Consider the following 19670-nt stretch of genomic DNA (forward strand, 5'->3'; position numbering starts at 1 on the left):
GAGAAGAGGCGGTGAGAGGAAAGGCCCAGAGACAGTGCGGGCAGGCCAAAAGGTCCGCCGGGGGCAGCCACACCTGGCCCCGCCCAGCCACACCTGCGCGACCACGCCCCAGCCCGCGCGCCGGCCACGCCTCCCGCCTGGCCACGCCCTCTGGCCACGCCCCCCCCCCCACCGGCCCGGAACGACGGCTCCAGCCTGTACCTGCATAGAATTCAGGCCCGTAGACGGCGCCTACCACGGGGTTCAGCTTCCAGCCTGGAAGAGAAGCCAAACAGCCGCAGTCACCGTCTCCCCATTCTCTCCCCATCTCACACCGTCCCGGGGCCTCCCACGTAGGGCGGGGCCTCTGCAGACGGCTGGCTGGACCCCTCCTTCTGCAGGCAGGGCGAGCAGAGGGCACCCGGCCCCTCCCGGGATGCTGCAGCCTGACCGGGTCTGACCTTCTGCTCCCTAAATGCCAGGGACCAAGTCACTCCTGACCCATCTGTCTTTGTGAGTCCACCCCTCCCCACCAAGCCTGCCCGGGGCCCCAGCCCTGCGGCTCGGAGTCTGCAGTCTCTGCCGGCATTAGGAAGGGACATCCGCAGGCCCACAGCCGGGATGAGGGCTCTGGCGGCGCCCCTGCTTCAGCCCAAGACAGAGCCCAGGCATCCGAGCACTGTCCCCTTAGGAGGCCTGGCTGCTTTCGGGGCAGGGTCCTCGCAGCCGTGAGGGGCGGGGCTTCTGCCGCAGCCTCCTCCCACCTCCTGCCCCACAGCTTCTGCCCTGGGGTGGAGCTCCTTCCCCACTGCTGTCCTGTCCTGGCCGTGCCCAGAGCAGCCAGTGGAAAGGCTTCCTGGGGAGGAAAGGGCCTTAGGATTCGAAGTAATGATAAAGACGACTGACATTTCCTGAGCACCTCACCCTGGGCCACGCTGGTCTAAACCCAGCCGAGGAAGTGGGTGTCACGCCCCCCCATTTTATGGATGAGCAAGTGGAGGCCCAGGGAGGTGCAGCAGCCTCACAGGCCAGAGCTGGCCAGTGGCAGAGCCAGACCCAAACCATACCCACACTCCTGGCCACTTCCCAGCCCCCAGCTGTCGCCTTCGCCTGCCGCTTCTCCCCGTCTGCGGGGGGCTGGGCTCAGGCCCCTGGCTTGGGGCCCTGGGCTTCTGGGCCAGTCTTCCTCTCCCACCAGGGACCAGGTGCAGGAGTGCAGCCTGCTTCCATCTGAGGCCCCCAGGGGTGGAGCCGGCCGGCGTTGAGGGCGCTCTGGCCTCAGCTGCTAGCTCAGCACGGGCTGGGGATGTGTACTTGGCGGAGCCCAGCCCCCTGGCCCTACCAGTGTATCTGGTCTTCTGTTTGCAGGAGGCCCTGAAGGCTCAGCTCCCTTTCCCTCTTGACTTTGTGAGGAGGGACAAAAGGGACTGAGCCCACTGGCCAGCTAGCGAGACACCTCTGGAGAGTGTGGCAAAGAGCGAGACCAGGCCACTGGTGTCAGACTCTACCTGTGGGCCTCACGCCCAGATGCTAACATCCCTGTTGGGCGTCTGGCTGGAAGGCATTTAGGACAGAGTGTCTGCGACCATGATCCTTCTGGGGGCCCGTTCTCCACTTTCCAGGACATCGTGGGCCACCTTCCCTCCCTGGTCACCATCACCTGACCAGCGTACATGTCTGTGTCTGAACGTTACTGCTGAGAATCTGGAACCTTCTCTAAATCCCCGATCAGGAGGGAAACAAGGTTGAATTTCCAGTCCCACGAACCGAGTCTTCTTAGTGAAAACCCACGACGGAGCAGAGTCCCGGCGCAATGGCCCGAGTCCACCTCCTCCCGGCTGCAACCCGGTGGTTGCTCTGGGTCCATTCCTGAAGGTGGAACTTCTCTTGAGATGGCCCCGGCATGTCCAGCCACTGATTCTCGAATCCGGGGCCTCTGTCTGTCACTGCTCCCGGGAGCCTCTGTCACCGCTGCCAGTTCCATTTCACTGTGCGGGACTCCAGATGAAGAGGCGGCGGGAGACCCTCCTGGGTGGCTCCTTTGTTTCTTCTGGAAACGGTCTTAACACCTGGTCAAACCTGGTGAGCTCGAGGCAGACACTTCTGCTCCCCTCCCCCTCAACTGACAAACTTCTGAGTGTTCTGGAGTGTTCCAGCCACACGCCCGGGTCACCAGAGCCCGCACGCTGGGCTCCACTGTCCGCCACAGAGAACCCGGGCCCGGCCCACTGCGGCCTTCCTCTTTCTTGCTCAGGCCGGTGAGGAGGCGTCCGTGGGGCTGTGACCGAGTCCGTGGGGCTGTGACCGGGAGCACTTGGCCGTTCTTGCCGGGCGAGCCGCACTGCTCCCTCCCGTGCCCAACCTGCCCCGGGAATGCGGTTGCTCGGGGCTGGACTCCCGTTCGGAATTTCAGAATTCGTGCTTCCTGACATCCTCAGGCTCTCCCAGAGAGCCGGGGGGGTGGGCTGGGGGGTGGCTCTTGGGTAAAGCAGGCGTCCGGCTCCCAGTGATCGTCCTGACCCTCTAAACACGTCCGTCGACCGCTCTGCCTTCCTGAGCCAGCACACAACAGGAGCTCGGGACACTGGCTAAGCCAGGCACCCCCAGAGTTTTAGGAAAACGTGAGCTTTCATAGTCCTCGGGATGGGAGCCAAAATAATCTAGTCTAAATGCGGACCCTGTCGTGCTCCAGGAGGGCCCATGGGGAGGGCCTGCTGGTGGGTCACATGGTGGATTCCCCCCCAGTGTCCTGCCCCTTGCTGGCCTGTCACCCGAGTCACACAGGGACAGGAGGGCGGGGGGCTGAGAAGCCGAGGCGCCTGCCCGCAGGGAGGTTCATCCTGACTGAGCAGGGCCGCCGTCCCCCCGCACGGGGACAAACTCAAACAGGCCCTGAACATTGCCGGCTGCGCTCCAGCCTGTAAGCCTGTCTGCATTGCTGGTCGGAGTGGAGACCCGCAGGGACAGAGGGCCACCCCCCACCCGGCCTCCGCGGTTGTGTCTTCGAGGAGGATGGGGTACCTTGGCTCAGGCCCTGGGCATGCAAGCCGGACCGCTCAGCTGAAGTGCATCACAGACCCTGAGGCTCCCGCGGGGGCCTCGACCTTCCAGGGTCTGCAGGGCAGGGGGAGGGAACTGCCCTAATCTTCACTTTCACTGCGTATGCAGGGCCTCTAGCCCAGGCACCCCTCACTGCTTAGAAACTAAGTCACGATCCAGGAAGCAGCCACCACACCCACGGTGCCCGAAGCCTGTCCACGTGGGTGCGCTGCGGGCTTGGGAAGGCCCAGGCGTCCTGCCAACTCTGTGGGTGGGGTGGGCGGCCCCAGCCCTCCTCCAATCCAGGCCCTGCTGACGCGGCAGAGCTGGGACACGAGGGGACACTCAGCATCCAGGGAGGGGGGCCTCTAGCGGCCGAGGCCCCTGCAGGGCCTGTGTCGGGGCCCACGGCCCCTGCAGCCTCCCCGAGGTCCTGGGCCCCTTACCGTTGGTGTAGGGGTTCGCCGTCTTCTTATTGGTCATGACGCGGGCTGTGGCGTTGTTGACCTGCCCAGAGAGAAGGGGGAGAAGGTGAGCATGAGGGAGACTTAGCCTTCCCGTAGGCCTCTGGCCAACCTGGTCCTGTCTGGCACTGCTTCTGCACGGCGGTCGCTGCTGTCCGCCCGGCACCCAGCCCTGGCCTGCCCTCCTCCCGGGCCTCCGCGCTCCACTGTGCTGCCCCCCACTCCAGGGAGCCTTGGCCACCACTGCTCCCAGCCCTCAGCTCAGGCACCGTGTCCGGCCACTGGTTCTTGTCCTTCCTGTCCTGCTCCCACAGACCAGGCCCAGTCTCTCTCTGACAACCCAAGGCCACTGGAGATCTGCCTGGTGGACTCTCCACAAAGTGCTCTCAGCCTCACCGACCGGCCCCGAGACATTCTGTGCCCTTGTGGGCTGCTGAGGCCTTTCAAGTCCTGGGCACCCCTCTCGTGGGGGTAGCGTGCCATTCCTGAGGCCAGCAGAGAGCGCTGATGGGACCCCTCGGGAGCAAGGCCAGTGGGAGAGGAGGGGGTGGGTGCCAAGGGGGTGTGTCCTATCCCCGGGCTAAGACCCTCCCCCTAGAGATGCAGACTGGGGTGTAGAAAGGCGGGGGAAGCCGTCTGTGGGAGGAAGCAGAGAACCGGGCAGGTGGTGGACCCCGAGAAAGGAGTCTGGGCCATTCTGTGTCCCCCACGTCCAGTGTGAGCCCCTGGGCCTCAGGCTGCGTCCCCAGGTGCCCGCCGGCCATGGCCACTGGCTGAGGTCAGTGCCTGTAGTACCCCCCCTGCTTCCAGAAACCCTCCCCTCAGGCCTTTCCGCTTCTCTTCCCGTGGACTCTGCACCTGCTGCGGACCCTCTCCTCTCTGGCCGCCTCCTGCTGCCTGCCTGCCCAGGAGCCCAGCTGCCTGACACCCAGAGCCCCAGCACTGGGGCGGGGGGCACAGGCAGCCCACCAGAAAAGGGGCAGGGGGCCCGAGTGGGGGTCCCTGGCCTCATCTCGCTGCTGCTTCTCTGGGCTAGTCCCTTCCTGGTAGCGGGGGAAGGTGAGGTCGGAGGTGGGGGGGCCGGCGGCTCCCTGCTGGGAGGGCTCGGGGCATCAACAGCACCCCCCAGCCAGGGGACAGACGGAGCTGGCTCAGTCCTTGGAGCGGCCCAGCCTCAGCCATGATTTCCGGGGCTCCTCCCGGGGTCTGGCTGGCGCTCATAGTTGGGGGGCCTCCTCATGGGAGCCCTTGGGTGGGCCCCCGAGGGGTGCCAGGACAGGGGCCGGGCCCTGCCTCCCTGCTCCGGGGACCCTGGTCTGGCTCTCCGCAGGGCGGCTGCGGGGCGGGGGAGGGGCACCTGGGCGACAGCGGCGGTTCTCAAGGGCACGCCCTGCGCAGCGCACTTATCTGAGCACCTCAATTTTCCGTCCCTCTACGATCGTCCCATTCAGCTTCTCCCGGGCTCGGTCAGCGTCTGAGCTAGTTTCAAAAGTTACAAACCCAAAACCCTGTGAGCGGAGAAGGACAGGCACGGAGAGAAAAGGATGAGAGGAAGGAAGACACAGGAGGAGTGGGGGGGGGACAGGGCAGTGGGGGATAGGGGGCAGGGGGGGAGAGAGAGAGAGAGAGAGAGGGACTGAGTCAGGTGAGTTGAAGGAGAGGTCGGCAGCCCAGAGGCCTGCCCTGGTGCTACCGGCAGGATGCCCAGGAAGGGTAGGGCCCCAGGCGGGGGCAGCTGTGGGCCTGACCCGAGCCCGGCCTGCACCGACGGCCTGGCACCTCCCGGAGGACAGGCCAAAGCTCCAAGAGAGATGCTAACCTGGGCCAGAGACCCTGACAGTCACCCTGATGCCCCCTGGGGGGCAAGGTGGGGCGGGGGGCGGGGTGGTCAGGACCTGGGGGGGGCAGCCCCATCCCTCTTCCCCCCAAGAGCCTGCATGGGGCGGGGAGAAGTCTTCCCTTGCCTGTGCAAGGAGCAGGATTTGTCCGTGCCAGGCCCCCTCCCGCTGCCCCCCCTGCAGCCGCGCCCCCAAGCCTCCAGCTCTGGGCAGGCCAGCGGCCCCCCCTAGGAGGAGCGGCTGGGCAGGTGAGGCCCCGGACCAAGGGGCCCAGGGCTCCGGGCGCAGACAGAGTGGTCCTGGCAGCTTGGAGAGAGAGAGACATCGCCTCGGCGGCGACAACCCGGGCGGCGGGGCGGGGCGGGGCGGGGCGGAGGAGCGGGGAGTACAAGCACCCGTGTAGCTCAGGGGTCCTCGGGCGCGAAGCTCTCCAGGAAGGAAACGCACATTTCACAGGTTAGCCTGGCGGGACCTACAGCCGGCGCGGGAATGGTGGCGGCCTCTGGGCGGCACCCACCTTGGAGCCCCGCTCGTTAAAAATGATCTCCACGTCTAAAATTTTTCCGAATTGCTGCAGAGACAGAGAGGGGGCGGGGAGACAGGGGAGGGTGGGTTAAGAGCGCCCCGGCCGCGCGCCTGCGGCCCGGGAGACCCTCACGGGCGGCCCGGGTCTGGCCCTGCGGCCCGGGAGACCCTCACCGGCGGCCCGGGTCTGGCCCCTGCCCTGCTCCAGCAGCCCCTGCAGGGAAGGGGCCAGCCTCCGGGTGGGGCGGGGTCTGGGGACAGGAGATCCCTCCTCTTGAGTTCTCAGTGGAGAGAACTTCCCCGGCCTAAAGGCCAGGTGAGGGCTGAGGACTGGGGGAAGGGGCAGCCTTCCCCAAGTACCTCCCCTCTCCCCGCCTGCACTCTGCCCCGTTCCTGATGGCCACCTCTAATTCACACTAAAGGGTAAAGGGCTAAGGCCAGGTCCTTCCCAAACGGCTGGGTGCTGCAAGGGGAGCAGGTAGCCCTGGGAGAGACAAAGTGCTGTGGAGAGACCCCGTGCTGCTAGAGCTTGTGCTGTCTGGGGCTGGGCTGTGTGGGGTACAGAACCACACCGACCCCAAACCCCTCTACCGATCTCGGACGTGCCAGCCAGGCAGGCACAGATGCTGTGGTGGGCCCCTTCCTGCCCCATCGCTGGCCCCGGACCCCCAGGAGAAGCCCTGGCTGCCTCAGAGTCACGTGAAACGAAATCCCCAAAACCGGGTCCCCAGGGGCCTGTCCTGCGGCCTGCAGTGTGTGTAACTGATGGGTGTCCCCGACATTCCACAACGCTGGGAGCCGGTGTCTAAAGGCACAGGGACACGACACAGCAACCCAGCAGTGAACCCCGACTCTGACGGGGACCAGAACGAGGAGGAAGGTGCCTGTCCCGGTGCGGGGACGGGCTGGGCGGACGCCCCGGTGTGGGGACGAGTGGACAGCCCGGTGCAGGGAGGGGGTGAGCTCTGGTGTGGGGACGGGTGATGGGTCGGTGCCCACTGTACGGGGACAGGTGATGGCATACGGACTGAGGGTCCCGGTCCAGGTGAGCTCTGTAAGGCAGCAACCTGGTCCAGGCCAAGATGAGCCAAATCCTGATGATTCCCGATTTCACCGGCCCCTCACTCTCTCGAAGCCCCATGTGCCGTGGGGTCCGGCCTCCAAGAAGGGCGGTGGCTATTTGGGGCGCGGTGTGGGTGCTGGGTCTGTCCCGGGGCCACCCTCAGGGCACCTCCCCTTTGACGAATCGCATCTGGGAGGTGGTGGCGTGAAGGCAGGCCTGGGGCTCAGGGACCAGAGCCCGCCTAGCGTGTGACAGGGGTGAGGGCGGGCACCGTGCCGGCCACGGGGAAGAGGGTTTGGGGTGAGGGACCCAACGCGGGCCAGGTGCATGAGGCTTCCACGGCTACGTGGTTCTCAGACAAATGGCCCGGCCGCTGCCCGCCCACCCGCCCGCGGGCACCTAGTGAGCCCAGCACCTGCGTGGCGCTCAGCTCAAGCCACAGCATGGAAGGCCCGCCCTGTGCGTTCTCACAGCCACGCTGGCTTCCTGCGGTCGGAGCACCTGCCCAGAGCCCCGTGGTCACAGGCCCGGAGCGACAAAGTGCTCGGCCCTCAGCACGCGGGAGAGGCAGGGGCTGGGCTGAGGCCAGGAGGCTGAGCTGCCTGTCCAGGTGCCTTCGGAGGGCACAGGGGTCCCTGGAGCCCTGGGTAAGCCCCTGGGACTGCAGAGTCATCACGGACCCGGCGCTGGCCTCAGCCCGCGGGGTCCCTACGAGGCCCGGAGCACAGGCCGAGCGCGTGGGGCGTGTTCTGGCCGCTGCTGCTCCGTGAGCTTAGGTCCTCCCTCCTCCCGTCCATCCCGCCGGCTCAGGTCAGGGCAGGGCTGGCCCCGGGAGGCAGCGGGGTCCCGGGGTTGGGGGATGAAGGGGCCGTACACACTCACCCCGAACATTTGCCGCAGGTCGGGGTCCCTGAACCGGAAGGGGATGTTGGAGACGTGCAGCCGCTTGGGCTGCTGCTTCTCTGTGGGGTCGGAGGGGTGGAGTGGCTGGCTGTCCGTCTGGGCCGCCTCGTCTGTCTGCTGCGGGCAGAGGACCCGGGCTGTGAGCTGCCCCTCTCAGCGCCCACCCCGCAGGGAGGGGAGGGTCTAGAGGCCGGAACCCCCAACCTCCTGGGTGTCCCCATCCTGGTGCTGGGGCGGACGGCTTTCCCTGCGCGCCGCCTCAGCGTCAGGGCTCCCGGCGCCAGGCCTCTGCGCGGGCTGCGCCGGCCGCCAATGCGGGACAAGGCCTCCGGGGCTGGGGGTGTCTCCACTCCCTCTCCCGGCTCTGCCCTGTCTGCAAGGCTGTGACCTGAAGGGTCCCTCAGCTTCACCGTCAAAGTCAGGGTTGGCCCTTTGCCGGACACAGCCTGCATTCAGGGAGCACGGACAGGGACCCTCCCGGTTTCCAAGACCTGATGAGGAGGTGCAGAGGCTTCAGGGCCCAGGCACGCACGTCTTTGTGTCTGTCTGCGGCCACCCTGGGCTGCCTCTCCCTCCTCCCCCCTGCTGCTCGGCACCCGCCGGCGTGGCTGCTCTTCCAGGGTACAGGACAGCCCAAGTTCAGCCCGTGGACACTTCCCCATTGGGGACCCGAGCATTAGGGTGGGAAAGACTCGGGGCTCAGGAAACAAAGCTACCACGGGGCAAGGACCTCTCACCCTGTAGCGCCTGTGAGGATGAGGCAGCCGGATGGCCTCCTCGGTGGCCTTCTGTAAGGACGGGCCACCCGCTCACTGCCCGGCTGGCCATCAGCCTGGTTCAGCCCCCGCTGAGCCGCCACGCCACAGGCACGCATCGGGCGCTTTGTCAACGGCACCCTGAGACGGTCCCCTCGGCTCACCGGGACCTGGTGCTAGACCTTCCCGGGGACACAGCAGCGCTACCCACCGCCAGCCCCAAGGTGCATTCTGACTCATGGCCAGTCAGGGCACGAGGGCTGGCGAGCAGCCCTCAGCCAGGGACGGGCAAGGCGGGTGCACAGGTGGCCCAGCACCTGTTCCTGGGGCTCCTCCACTCTGTCCCCGTGTCCCTGGGGGGCTAGCGGCCTGAGAACACGCCTGTCCCTGTTCCTTGCTCGCCTGCCCCAGTCCCCACTTCTCTGTCACGGCTCTCTCGGGCTCTCATTCCTGGCCCTCTGCTTGCGCTTGGAGCCTTGTCTGATTCTGGAAGGCGGGACCTTGGCTGGGACTCGAGGGGCGTCCTGGCTCCAGCACGGCTACCTTGAGCATCTCTGACACGCCTGGAGAGAGCAGGGGCCGGAGCGTCCCCGAGACGCACGCTGGAGTTTGTACGAGGGAAAGTGCTGGCGGCCACGGCCTCCCGCGCGGCCGGAGAAGCGCCGGCAGCGGACCGGCAGCGGAGAGACGCTCAGACACCGCTTCCCACGCGTCTCCGAGCACTGCTGCTTCGCATAAGCCACTTTTTGGTGGGTTTCCTTGTGGTCCAGCAAAGCAGCGCTGACGGATACAACAGGCCTCCTAGAGTCAGGTGAGGGGGGCAGGGCCAGGCCACTGGGCCCGAGGCCTCCCCCAAGCCGAGGAAACGGAGCCCAAGGGCCTGCCAGTGGCAGGAGGTCTGTGCTCTCCTGAGGGGCTGCCCTCATTGGTCGACCTGTTCATCCTTTCCGGAAGGAGGGGGCCACCCCCTACTGCGATGCCCAGCCAGGAGGCCTCCGGCTGGGCAGCAGGGGCCAGAGGTGAGAGGCGCCGACGCCATCAGCTCCTGGGCTGCCGGGAGAGGCCGAGCACCTGCTCCCAGGTCCCTCACACTCAGCTCTGCGCTCCCACGTTGCAAGCAGCACACGGCGCGCGATCCCCAGCGCGGCTGGAAGCCACCGTCCTCTTGTTCACCCGGGGTGTGCGTGACCTGTCCCAGCGGGGTAGCCACCCTCTGAGGGGCGGGCCTGGTCCTGACGCGTGTGTGTGCTCGGTGCCCTCCTACCAGGCTGCCGAGTGATGTGCGTCCACGGCGGGGCTGGACGGGAGGCAGCGCCCGGGCCCGGGGGTCACCAACCACCCCTAGGAGGCTATCACACCTTCCACGGAGGAACCGCTGCCAGCGGCCTTGGGGTGCCTCAGGGACCCCCCGAGGGCGACTCCTGCCAAGCCAGGGACCTGCGCATTCCCGACCGGCCCCTCTGCTCCCTGCTGTCTCCCTCCCTTGGCCCCGTTCGTCCCTGCAGAGAGCAGACTGGTGCGAGACCTCCTCCCAGAGGAAGCAGAACCCACCGTGTGTGGCTCTTCCTGTGTCGTGGTCAGGGTGGGCAGCACCCTCTGTCACCAGGCCCCCCCCCCCCCCCCGTGCATCTCACACAGCCGGGCCCTCTGTGGCTCCTGGGTACAGGTGACTCAAGGAGGCGCCCTGAATTGGGGAATTCGGCCAGAGAGGGGCATGTAATGCTGGCCGCGGCCAGCAGAGGGCAGAAGTCAGCTCGGCCAGCGGCATCCAGAGCAGCGGTGGAGCCCTTGGCAACGGGGAGCCCCCGGAAGGTGTTGCCCAGACACGTGTCCGGGGCCCCCCCGGGGCCTCCCTTCTGCCCTGGGCCCCCTGTGAGTCTCCATGTCCAGACCCACCTCCCTCAGCTCCAGACCCTCCGCGGAAGCCTTGGAGGGGAACCACCTGAGGGCAAGAGGGGTGGGGAATGGGGTGTTGGGGGTCCTGTGGGATGAATCATGAGTGGGGCCAGAGCACAAGCAAGGAAGGAGCGCCCTCGCCCCCCCAGGGCAGACGAACGGGTTTGGTGTTGAATCATACGCTGTTTGGAGGAACCCCAGTGTTAGCAGCCTGGCCGGGTGAGAGGGGCAGGGTCCACCCCCAACCCATGCGGCCTTTCCCTGGGACTAACTAGCCTTGTCCTTCCTCTCTCTCCTTTAAAGCAACGTCTGCCTCCGGTGCTCAGGGCAGGGAAAAAGAAAACAAGAGTGTCCCACCCCCACTGGCCTCAGTCACCCCTCCCCTCCCCCAGCTGGCCACAGGAGCTTTGCTTCTGTGTCCTTCTCCTTGTCCCTGTCACCCTAGCCATCACATCCCCCCGTGCTCCCCACTCAAGGCCAGGAGCTGAGCCCTCGTGGACCACGGTCCAGATGTGCCCAGGGCACCCCCACTGTTGGAAGAGCCTACAGCCCCCACACCGGGGCCTCCCTGAGCTCACTCAGCACAGGGAGAGGCCAGAAGAGCCCTGGGCAGGGTCCGGGGGGTCCGGCGGGGCGACTGGCAGCAGGACGCCTCATCGCTGGACGGAGCCAAGGCTTGCGATGGGACACAAGAAGAAACGACTCCTGGAAACGTTTCTCTGCAGCCCCTCACCCCTGCTCCCCCAGAGGCTCCTGCGGACTCACGTAAGGACTGTCCACAGCTCTCCAGACACGGCTCAGCCCTGCTGGGGGGCTGGTGGGTCTGGGAGAGGCCATCTCCACTTGTGGCCTGAGCCGTTGCTTTGTGACTATGCTTTCGTCATAACGGGCACCCCCTTCCTCAGCAGAGCTGTGTCCTCCCACGTTGGACTCTGGACGACAGACTAACAGCCCCCTGCGGCCACACGCTGACTGAGGGTGTCGTCTGCTTGCCCCTGGCCAGGGTGGTGGTGGCGGCACAGGGCTGGTCTCCCCCGTGGAGGCAGGGGGTGGATAGGGGAGGGCTGGGGGGACCCATCAGCCTCTGCACCTCACACTCCGCCCCAGCCCCCCACTTTCCCTCTGCTGACGGCTCCCGGAGCCACGTGCGAAGGGGGCCGAAGGCCGAAGCGCCTGCTAGCCAGGGAGGGGACAGCCCAGGGGACAGGCCCGGGAGGCTCCCCGCGCAGAGGGCGAGGCGGACGGTGGGAGCAGCTTCCGAGTGCGGAAGCCCCTCCGGCTGTCCCAGGATTCAGGGAGCACCGGGGTGGGGCGAGCACCTGCAGGGGGCCTGTGTGACCTTGAGGTGAGCACTCTGGGAAGGCGGCCCCCAGCTGGTACCCCAGGCCGCGCAGAGTAGCAGGAGGGGCCCCGGTCCCTCAGCAGCCCCTGTCCTGCACAGCACCCCGTGCCGCTTCTGCAGAGACACCGCGATGACCAGCAGAATCCACATTTGGGAGAGAGCGGATCTGGACAGAGGCCGTAGTCCGCACGGCCCGCTGCCCTGTACTCCCTTGTCCAGACTCCAGGGTGCCCTGCACCCCGCCTCTGGACCCCGAGATGGGTGAGGAGGACCCAGGGGAGGCTTCAGTGAGCGGAGGCATCTTCACGCGAGGACGGGACGGACGTGGGGCAGCTGACAGAGCGCGGAGGTGCTGAGCTTTTAGCTGGGAGCACTGGGCAGGGCCTTTGGGAAGAAGATGGCTACTGGCATCTTCGGGCAGGCCGGGGTGCCCTTGCCCTCTCCAGCTCCTCCCGAGGCGGGACGCCGCTGCTTGTGTAAACATCCAGGCTCCGCGCGCGTGCGCCGTCCAGCGGGGCCGTCTCTGCCTGGGTGTCTTGACGACCTCTGCGTCCCCAGCAGCCACACCCACGGGGGACCATCTGGCCTCGGGACATGTCCAGGAACAGTCTCTCCTCTGTATCCCCAGATGGAAGACCCCCGGAGCCTGACCCCTTCCAGGACTCGAAGAGACCGGGGCTGGAGAAAGGAAGGTCAAGGCGGCCCCACTGGCCAGGCTTGGGGTGCTCTCGGGCCCGCGCTTTCCTCGGGAGGCGCCTGGCTCCAGAAGTGAGACCCCCACCTCTCAGCAGGACCGAATCCTTTCCGGGACTCCTGAGCCCCACCACGGGCAGGGAGGCCGCGACTGGCCCCTTGTTGGCTTTCACGTCCCTGACGGGTGGGCTGTGGCGGCCGCCGCAGGGCAGGGCCGGCGCTGTCTTCCCCTGCGCCCCCGTGCCGGCTCAGTGCGGCGCGCAGCAGGGTCCCCACGACCGTGGGCCGAGTGAGGGTGCTCCTGGCGGCCTGGCCGCATGTGGCGCTCCGGTGTCAGGGAGGCCTCCCGGCCCGTTCCTGGGGTGCAGGCATTCGCTCTCGGTCCCCGTCCGTGCCCCTGCCGGTCTGACCCCCTGGTCTCCTGTGGTCCTTCCAGGCGAATCCCGGGCCTCGCCCTTTGCTCGTGAGGAGGCCGTGTCATGGGAAGTCGGGCGGATACAGACTGTTCACCAGGGCCCACTGGAAGGAGACCGTCCACCAGCCGGGACGCGGTCACGCCGAGCCCCTCTGGCTCTGCTCTGAGCACACCCACGTTGCGGGTTTGAGGAAGCAGAAGCAGAGCGGCCCCAAAGGAATGGATGGTTTGGCTCCCAGGTCGATGGCCCGGAACCCTGGGGGGCGGGGGCGTCCACAGGTCTAGACACCGCGCATGGGGATGCGGGGAGTGGAGACGTCTGATGCAGCTGTGGCACTCCACTCAGGGCGGAAGGGCACGGGCCGGGCCCCACACGAGTGTCTCCACCCCAGCGGGCAGCGCGGGCGCTGCGGTCCACACCGGGAGGGCGGGCGGTATCTGGGTCCACATGGTGACCCTGGAGCCAGGCTGGACGGGGGGGATGGGGGGTGGGGGGGTGGAGGCTGAGGGAACAGGGGATGGGGCGCCCATCGGGAGGCTGCCGGGGCCGGGCCGCTCCTGGGCAGCACGGGGTCAGCTGGCCTTCTGCCCGGCCCCGGCAGCCCGCAGCAGGAGGGAGCCAGCAGGGACAGCGGGCGATCCCAAAGTCTGGGGGCCGCGGCAGGGGTGGGCACGTGCAGACGGCCACAGGGAGGAGGGCCAGGGTGGGGCCGGCTGCGCTTCTGCAGGACCCCCGGGGGGGGGGGTGCTGCCTTCATGGGACGCCCCCAGTCCCACCCCCCGGCCGCCGCTGGCCACGCTCCTTTGAGAAGCGCGCGGCTCAGCACTTTCTCCTCAGAACCGCATTACAACCACACAAGTGAGGCTCTGTGACTGGACAGCAGCCAAGCAGGTAGATTACGAGTGATTAGAAATGATCGCCGTGCCCGCCACCCGAGACACGCGAGGGGCCCTGAGCCTCCTGTCCCGTTGCCCTGTCCCTGCCTGGGCAGACACCCTGGGCTCGCCGTTCCCTCACCTCGCAGGCACGGGGTGCTGGCTGCCCAGCCGGAGGCTCCATCTCCCATATGAGGGGAGTCTGCTGCTCCGCGGGGCTGGTGTCGGAGAACAGCTCCACGGCCTGCCCGTCCGCCCCAGAGCCCCCTCCAGCCCCTCCCTCGGCAGGCCCTCCCGGCCCCCCGCAGCGCCTCCCCTCTGGGCGGGCCCGCTCCCTGCGGTGGGCTCGCGGGGCCCCTTACCGGCACTGTCTGGGCCCCGGCGATGGGCTGTGTGCTGGCCTCGGCGCCCGGCTGCTCCGGGTGGGTCTGTGCTGGTGTGTACAGGGTCAGGCCGTGCTCCGGGGGGACCGGGGTCTGGCCCGAGTAGTCTTGCGTGGGATGCGGAGGCGGGGGCGCATACTCGGCGGGGATGCCATTCTGGGGTGGAGGGGGGTACTGGGCAGGGGGGTAGGGCTGGGCCATCGCTTCAGGCGGAGCCGTGGCGTCCTGATTGCCCTGCGGAGGGAAAGAGAGCAGGCTGGTTAGATGGCTGGCAGGCCTGGACCCTCTGCCCCCTTCCGAGAGCTCAGGGGCCGAGCAGGGGTTTCCAGAAGCAAAGCCCAAGCCCTCTGCATGGGGAGCCTCCCCGACATGAGGCACCAGATCTGGGCTGTTGGAGGGCCCTGCCGGGGTAGGGGTGTCTGGGGGGCAGGGCTTGAGACCCCTGATGCATACTTGTCAAATCCACATTAAGCTTATGCAATTGTAGGAAATAACACCGTGTGACCCTGTGCACCCCTCTGCCCAGTATCTGCCCACAGTGAGCCCTGGGGAAGCTGTCCTGCCGGGAGGCACGGATCCCACTGAGATACGGATCGGCAGCACGGGGTCCCTCTCGTCTCCCTCAGAGCCACGCCTCCCCCCTCCTGCCTTATGAAGGTTTTAAGCCTCGGTTTTCCCATCAGTAAAGTGGGGAAGGAGCGCCCCTTCCCAGCTTGAGGGAAAGAGGGTAAGAGTTGATCCCACGGAACCAGGAGCCCGGCACCACAGGGCCCCCATCACCGCCCTGATGCAGAGATGCTGTCTGGGGGGTATGGAAGATTTCGGCTCTGTCTCCAGACACCCCGAGCGGATCTCTGGAAGCCCCCACCCCGCCCCTGAAGGCCTGCTGCCCCAGGGACTTCTAGAAGCCAGGGCCCTGGGGCAGGGTCCCCGCCACAATACAGGGTAGAGGCTCTTCCCATGGGCTGCTTGGACTCAGGAGCCTCGCCTGGGAGCTTGTTGGCGATGCAAGTTCTCGCCTGCACCTCAGACCTCCCGCACCTGGGCACCCATGGGAGCCCTGATGGAGCCCCGGGAGAAAGCCCCTCGGCCCCAGAGAACGGATGAGGGCCCTCAACTGTCGGCGGTGGGGGGGGTTCTGGCGTCTCCCGCTCGTTGCTCCCCACTGAGGACACAGACGGTTGTAGGCAGAGGCAGGTTTGCTGCAGCCCCTCTGAGGAGGTGAGGCACTCTCCGGCCTTCCGACAGTGTCCTTAGGGCAGAGAGTGTCCCCACCGTCTGGAAGGACGAGTGCCATCCCTCACTTGAGTGTCTCCCCAGTGTGGACGGACCCCTGCGCAGACGCGGACAGCCTGCCCTTACGGCCGCCTGACGTCTCGCGGAGGAGGAGCCCCGCGCCCTCCCGTGCCAGCCCCCGTCATCCCGGCCTGGGCCTGTTTCGAGGTTTGTTTCCTTGCCCGTGCCTCGGTGAGACGGGGGCTCGTTCCAGAGAACACGCCCGGCCTCGCTCTGGTCTTCATCCTGACTCCTCAGCCGGCCCACAGCTGTTTTCCGGGTGTCTGGACGGGGACAGGGACCAGGCCCGTGGCTCTGGCGGGGAGTAGAGCGGGACGGGCAGCCCCGGCCTCTGAGGACTCTGCCGGGCGGGAGTGAATGCAGACAATTACCCAGAGCGCGAGGTGACCTGAGGGGCCCGGCCTCCCGACGGTGCTGGGGACTGTGCATGGGACCCAGGCTGGGCCTTCCGCCTACAGCCCAGGGCCCTGCCCCCACCAACCGACTGTCTCCCTGCTGGCAGCAGGCCTGAGGCCAACTCTCTGCCAGGAGACCAGCCCCTTTAAAACCCCAGTTCCAGCCTCTGCTCTCACTGCCCCTAGCTCCTGGGGTGACCCCTGACCCCGATCAGCAGTGGCCTCACGAGCAGAAAAATTCTGTCCCACCCTCTGCCTGCAGAGACGGGGCAGAATTTTTTGCTCGTGGGCCATGCTGATCGGTCCAGCAGTGAGAGCAGAGGCGGGTTCGGGGGAGGTGGGAGCTGGTGGGGGTGGCCCAACGGCTCCAAAGTAGCCCACAAAGTCCCATGACCGACCGTTAGCAGCCGTGGGAGGGAGAAGAGGCGGGTTCGGGGGAGGTGGGAGCTGGTGGGGGTGGAGGGGGACCCAGGCTGGTATGGACGGAGGCCAGGACAGGGGTGAGGGAAGTGGGAGGGAGAGGGAGGCAGAGGAGGCGGCCCGCGGAAGGGAGACGGCGCTGTCAGCAGCCGCGAGAGATCAATTAACTGATAAATATTTGATTAGAACCTTCACTAACTCACATCTCTCCGGAGCCCCCACGTCCCTCCCCGCTCCAGTGTCCAGGAAGGGGGGGCTCTTCTCCAGCGGCTCCTTCTCAGCCCCGCCCCCTCTGCCCGGGGTCCCTCAGGACTAGTGACAGCAGCCACTCCCACCGCAGTGGCTCCCGGGACGGACTGGAGCCCAGAGCCCAGACCGTCAGGGAGCCTGTAGCACAAAGGCGGGGCACGAGGGCAGCGTGTCTGGGGCTCGATGCCCCGGTCTGAAGGGGTCTGGGTGGGCAGGAGGCAGCTGTGAGATGGTACATCCAGGGCCACGGCGACAGGATAATAAATCATCTGGGCACACCGTGCTTTCTGCACACGAAGTCACGGAATCGCCCTCCAACCCACCAGGCGATCAACATCCCCATTTCACAGCTGGGCACACTGAGGCACAGGGACTGAGCGACGCGTCAGGCTGATAGAGAGGGAGCAGGACAGCAGCACAGATCGCCTGGCTCTCAGATCGTCCCCTCTGCTCCTGCACGCACGACTGTGGCCCTTCACAGGGGACCGGTGCGGGGCATGAGGTTTCACAGCCCAGGGATAGAGTCAGAGCCGGGGATACAAGGGGAGGCCTCCCCCTTGGCCACTGGGTGGTCCTGGGTGACCATTCTTCCTCTTTGAACAAATTCCCTCATTGCAAGAGGTCATCACGGTGCCTGGACAGAAGAAATGCAGACCGAAAGCTAGCCAGGGTGATCCGGTGGGTCCTGGGGGAGAAGGCCATCGTCCCTGCGTCTCCTCCACGCCACGCGGGGAGCAGTTGGTCCGCTGAGGGGCCGCACCCTGGCTGCCGATCTCATCCCTGGACCCCTCCCTGGCGCGACTGAGTGGATTTACAACCAAATTTTCCCATGAGGTTCCGCTGTGCAGCTCGGACCGAGGGCCCCGAGACCAGACGTGGACGGAAGAGCAGAGGGTATCGGGGGTACCCGAGGGCGTGGAGTGCCTGACTCAGAGAGGGCGGTGCGGCCAGCGCTGTCGCATGCCTGTTCTTCCCTCTCCTTGGTCTGCGGGGGCCAGAGTGGAGGAGAGTCTTGAGCTCTGCGGCATGCGCCGAGCGAACGCCTCCTGCGAGGCTGGGGCTCATACCCGCTGGCCTTGTTTCAGAGCAGCCTGGGAACATGTCTGGCCCCTCGGACTCTGCTCCCATGTCCTTGCACTCAGCATGACACGTTGCGGCACTCAGAGGAGTCTCGACGCACACGAGGTGAGTGGTTCTGTGCAGAGGTGGGGGGTGGACGGAGGATGGCGGAGGGAGGGAGGAACAGACCAAGGGACCAGCAGGCGGAGGAGCGGGTGGCCGGGCAGACAGGGGCCCGAGTAGTACCCGAACAGTCCCCATGGCACGGCTCTGCGGACGGACGCCCCTCTCCTGTCGTCACGGTTTCCGGATAGAACCGACCAGACCCGGCCCTTTGCCACTGCACTCCGGGGCCCACACTCCCGGAGACAAACACAACGTGACCCTGAAGGATTCGCTTGAGATCACTGACCACTGGCGGAAGCAGTTTCCGAAGTTCCTCCCATCCCAGGACGAAGCAGGCCCGACCCTGCTTAGCTTCGGAGATCAGGTGAGACGGGGCGTGTTCAGGATGGGGCGGCGGCGTCCTTGCTTCCTGCTTTCGGCAGAAAACAGAGGAGAACGTCCACGCTCATCGGCCGGCCTGCGCCCCGCGCAGCCTACAGCCCCGCGCAGCCTACAGCCCCGCGCAGCCTACAGCCCCGCGCAGCCTACAGCCCCGCGCAGCCTACAGCCCCGCCTCTCACCGGTGCGCGCTCACGGCCCGGGCGACTCGCCGCAGTCTCTCCGGTAACAGGTGCGGGAGAACCTCCTGGACCCAACGGCCCCGGCAGCCTCCACGCCCCAGGCGCGGCTTCCCTACAGAACCAAGTCGTGGGACGAGCGGCCTGCGGTTCCTGGACTCCCGCTCTTTCTCAGGCCCGCTCCCAACTGGTTCTCCTGGCACCGTTGCTCCCTGAAACCACCTTTGTCAGGGTTTCCACGTCTGCCATGTGGAAAATCTCACCGGACCTGGTCCCTCCGCGGCACTGACTCCTCTTTCTGCCACCGCTTTCGGTTTGGTCAGAGCACGCCGTGTTGGTTCCTCTCCTTCACCAGAAGATCCTTCTGTGTCTGTGTTTCCGCTCCCTTACATCTCCCCAACCCGCAGATGTTGGGGACCCCCAAGCCCAGTCTTTGGACCCTCTCTTCTACGGCCAGAGCTAAGGTTCTTAGTCTCAATTTAAAAATAGCATCTGTGTGTTGTCCACCCCCAAGTGGTGTCTCCATTTTGGGGTTCCCCCAAGAATTCAAACTGCCGTCTGCTGCCAATGCCCCTCATACATAATAATCCGAGCTTGATTTACCCCTGAGGGGACTCCTGCTTCCCACCTTGTTGTCCCTCTCAAATCGGCCTCTCTTGAGGTCAGCCCCTGCCCACAGGCCAGGGCTCAGCCGCACACGTGGGGTGACCCCTCTCTTCTCGTCCATTCCAAGCCATCAAGCAGGAAGTGCCGTCAGCTCTGCCTTCAACCACACCTAGAATCCAACCATCTGGTCAACTCGCGGCTCCCAGCTAGGACTGGCCCCCATGACGTCCCCCAGTCTTCCTGTTTCTGCTTCGGCCCCTACAACCGGTCCTCTCGAAGTGAACTCAGAGTGCCAACAGGGTCTCTGTTGATGATGACCTTGACCCCTCCTCCTGGGCCCTCCTGTCCTGCTCCATCCCCCTGGAGTGCTCTATGCGGGACACGTCCCCGCGGCCCCTGGCACGTCCCGTTCTGGCCTCAAGGACTTTGCCCTGGCTGCCCCAAGGGCAGGAACGCTGTTCCCCACACACCTCATGGCAGTCTCCCTTCCGTGTCCCCTTCTCACTCTGCACTCCCCACCCCAACCCGGTTCTGCCCTTCGCCATCTCAGAGTCCCGACGCGGCCGGCGTGTGTTGTCTGCCTCGTGTCCCGCCCGTTGACGAATCTCTAACACCCCCAGCGCCAAGGACGTGCAGCCGGACCGCGACGGACGGGCACCTAATGGATGAGTAACCGTGCCGCGACAGCAGTCACCGACAGTGCCACGTGTGCCCCGAGGGCCACGGCACGGAGTCCCTACAGCAAGCCTGGAGACGGGCCTCCACGGGAGACTGAGCCCGCCCGCCCCGTG

At 66.4% G+C, this 19670-nt stretch overlaps 1 protein-coding gene across 11 annotated transcripts in view; it reads right to left on the reverse strand.

The window, feature by feature from the left end:
- Positions 1-19670, reverse strand: part of RBFOX3 (RNA binding fox-1 homolog 3) — a 389725-nt gene that overhangs the window by 7542 nt on the left and 362513 nt on the right. For 8 of the 11 annotated variants that reach the window (XM_082705493.1, XM_082705496.1, XM_082705497.1 and 5 more), the window contains 6 exons: positions 14151-14405; positions 7791-7928; positions 5838-5891; positions 4898-4990; positions 3465-3525; positions 202-255 (listed from right to left, as the gene is read on the reverse strand). In XM_082705493.1, the coding sequence (XP_082561619.1) occupies positions 202-255; positions 3465-3525; positions 4898-4990; positions 5838-5891; positions 7791-7928; positions 14151-14405 (655 nt within the window). Of the gene's footprint in view, positions 1-201; positions 256-3464; positions 3526-4897; positions 4991-5837; positions 5892-7790; positions 7929-14150; positions 14406-15634; positions 15719-19670 lie in introns of those variants that run through there. The other 3 variants (XM_082705492.1, XM_082705491.1, XM_082705494.1) reach the window with 2 other exon arrangements.

This window comes from Mustela nivalis (assembly GCF_964662115.1).
Source record: "Mustela nivalis genome assembly, chromosome: 17".
NCBI lineage: Eukaryota > Metazoa > Chordata > Mammalia > Carnivora > Mustelidae > Mustela > Mustela nivalis.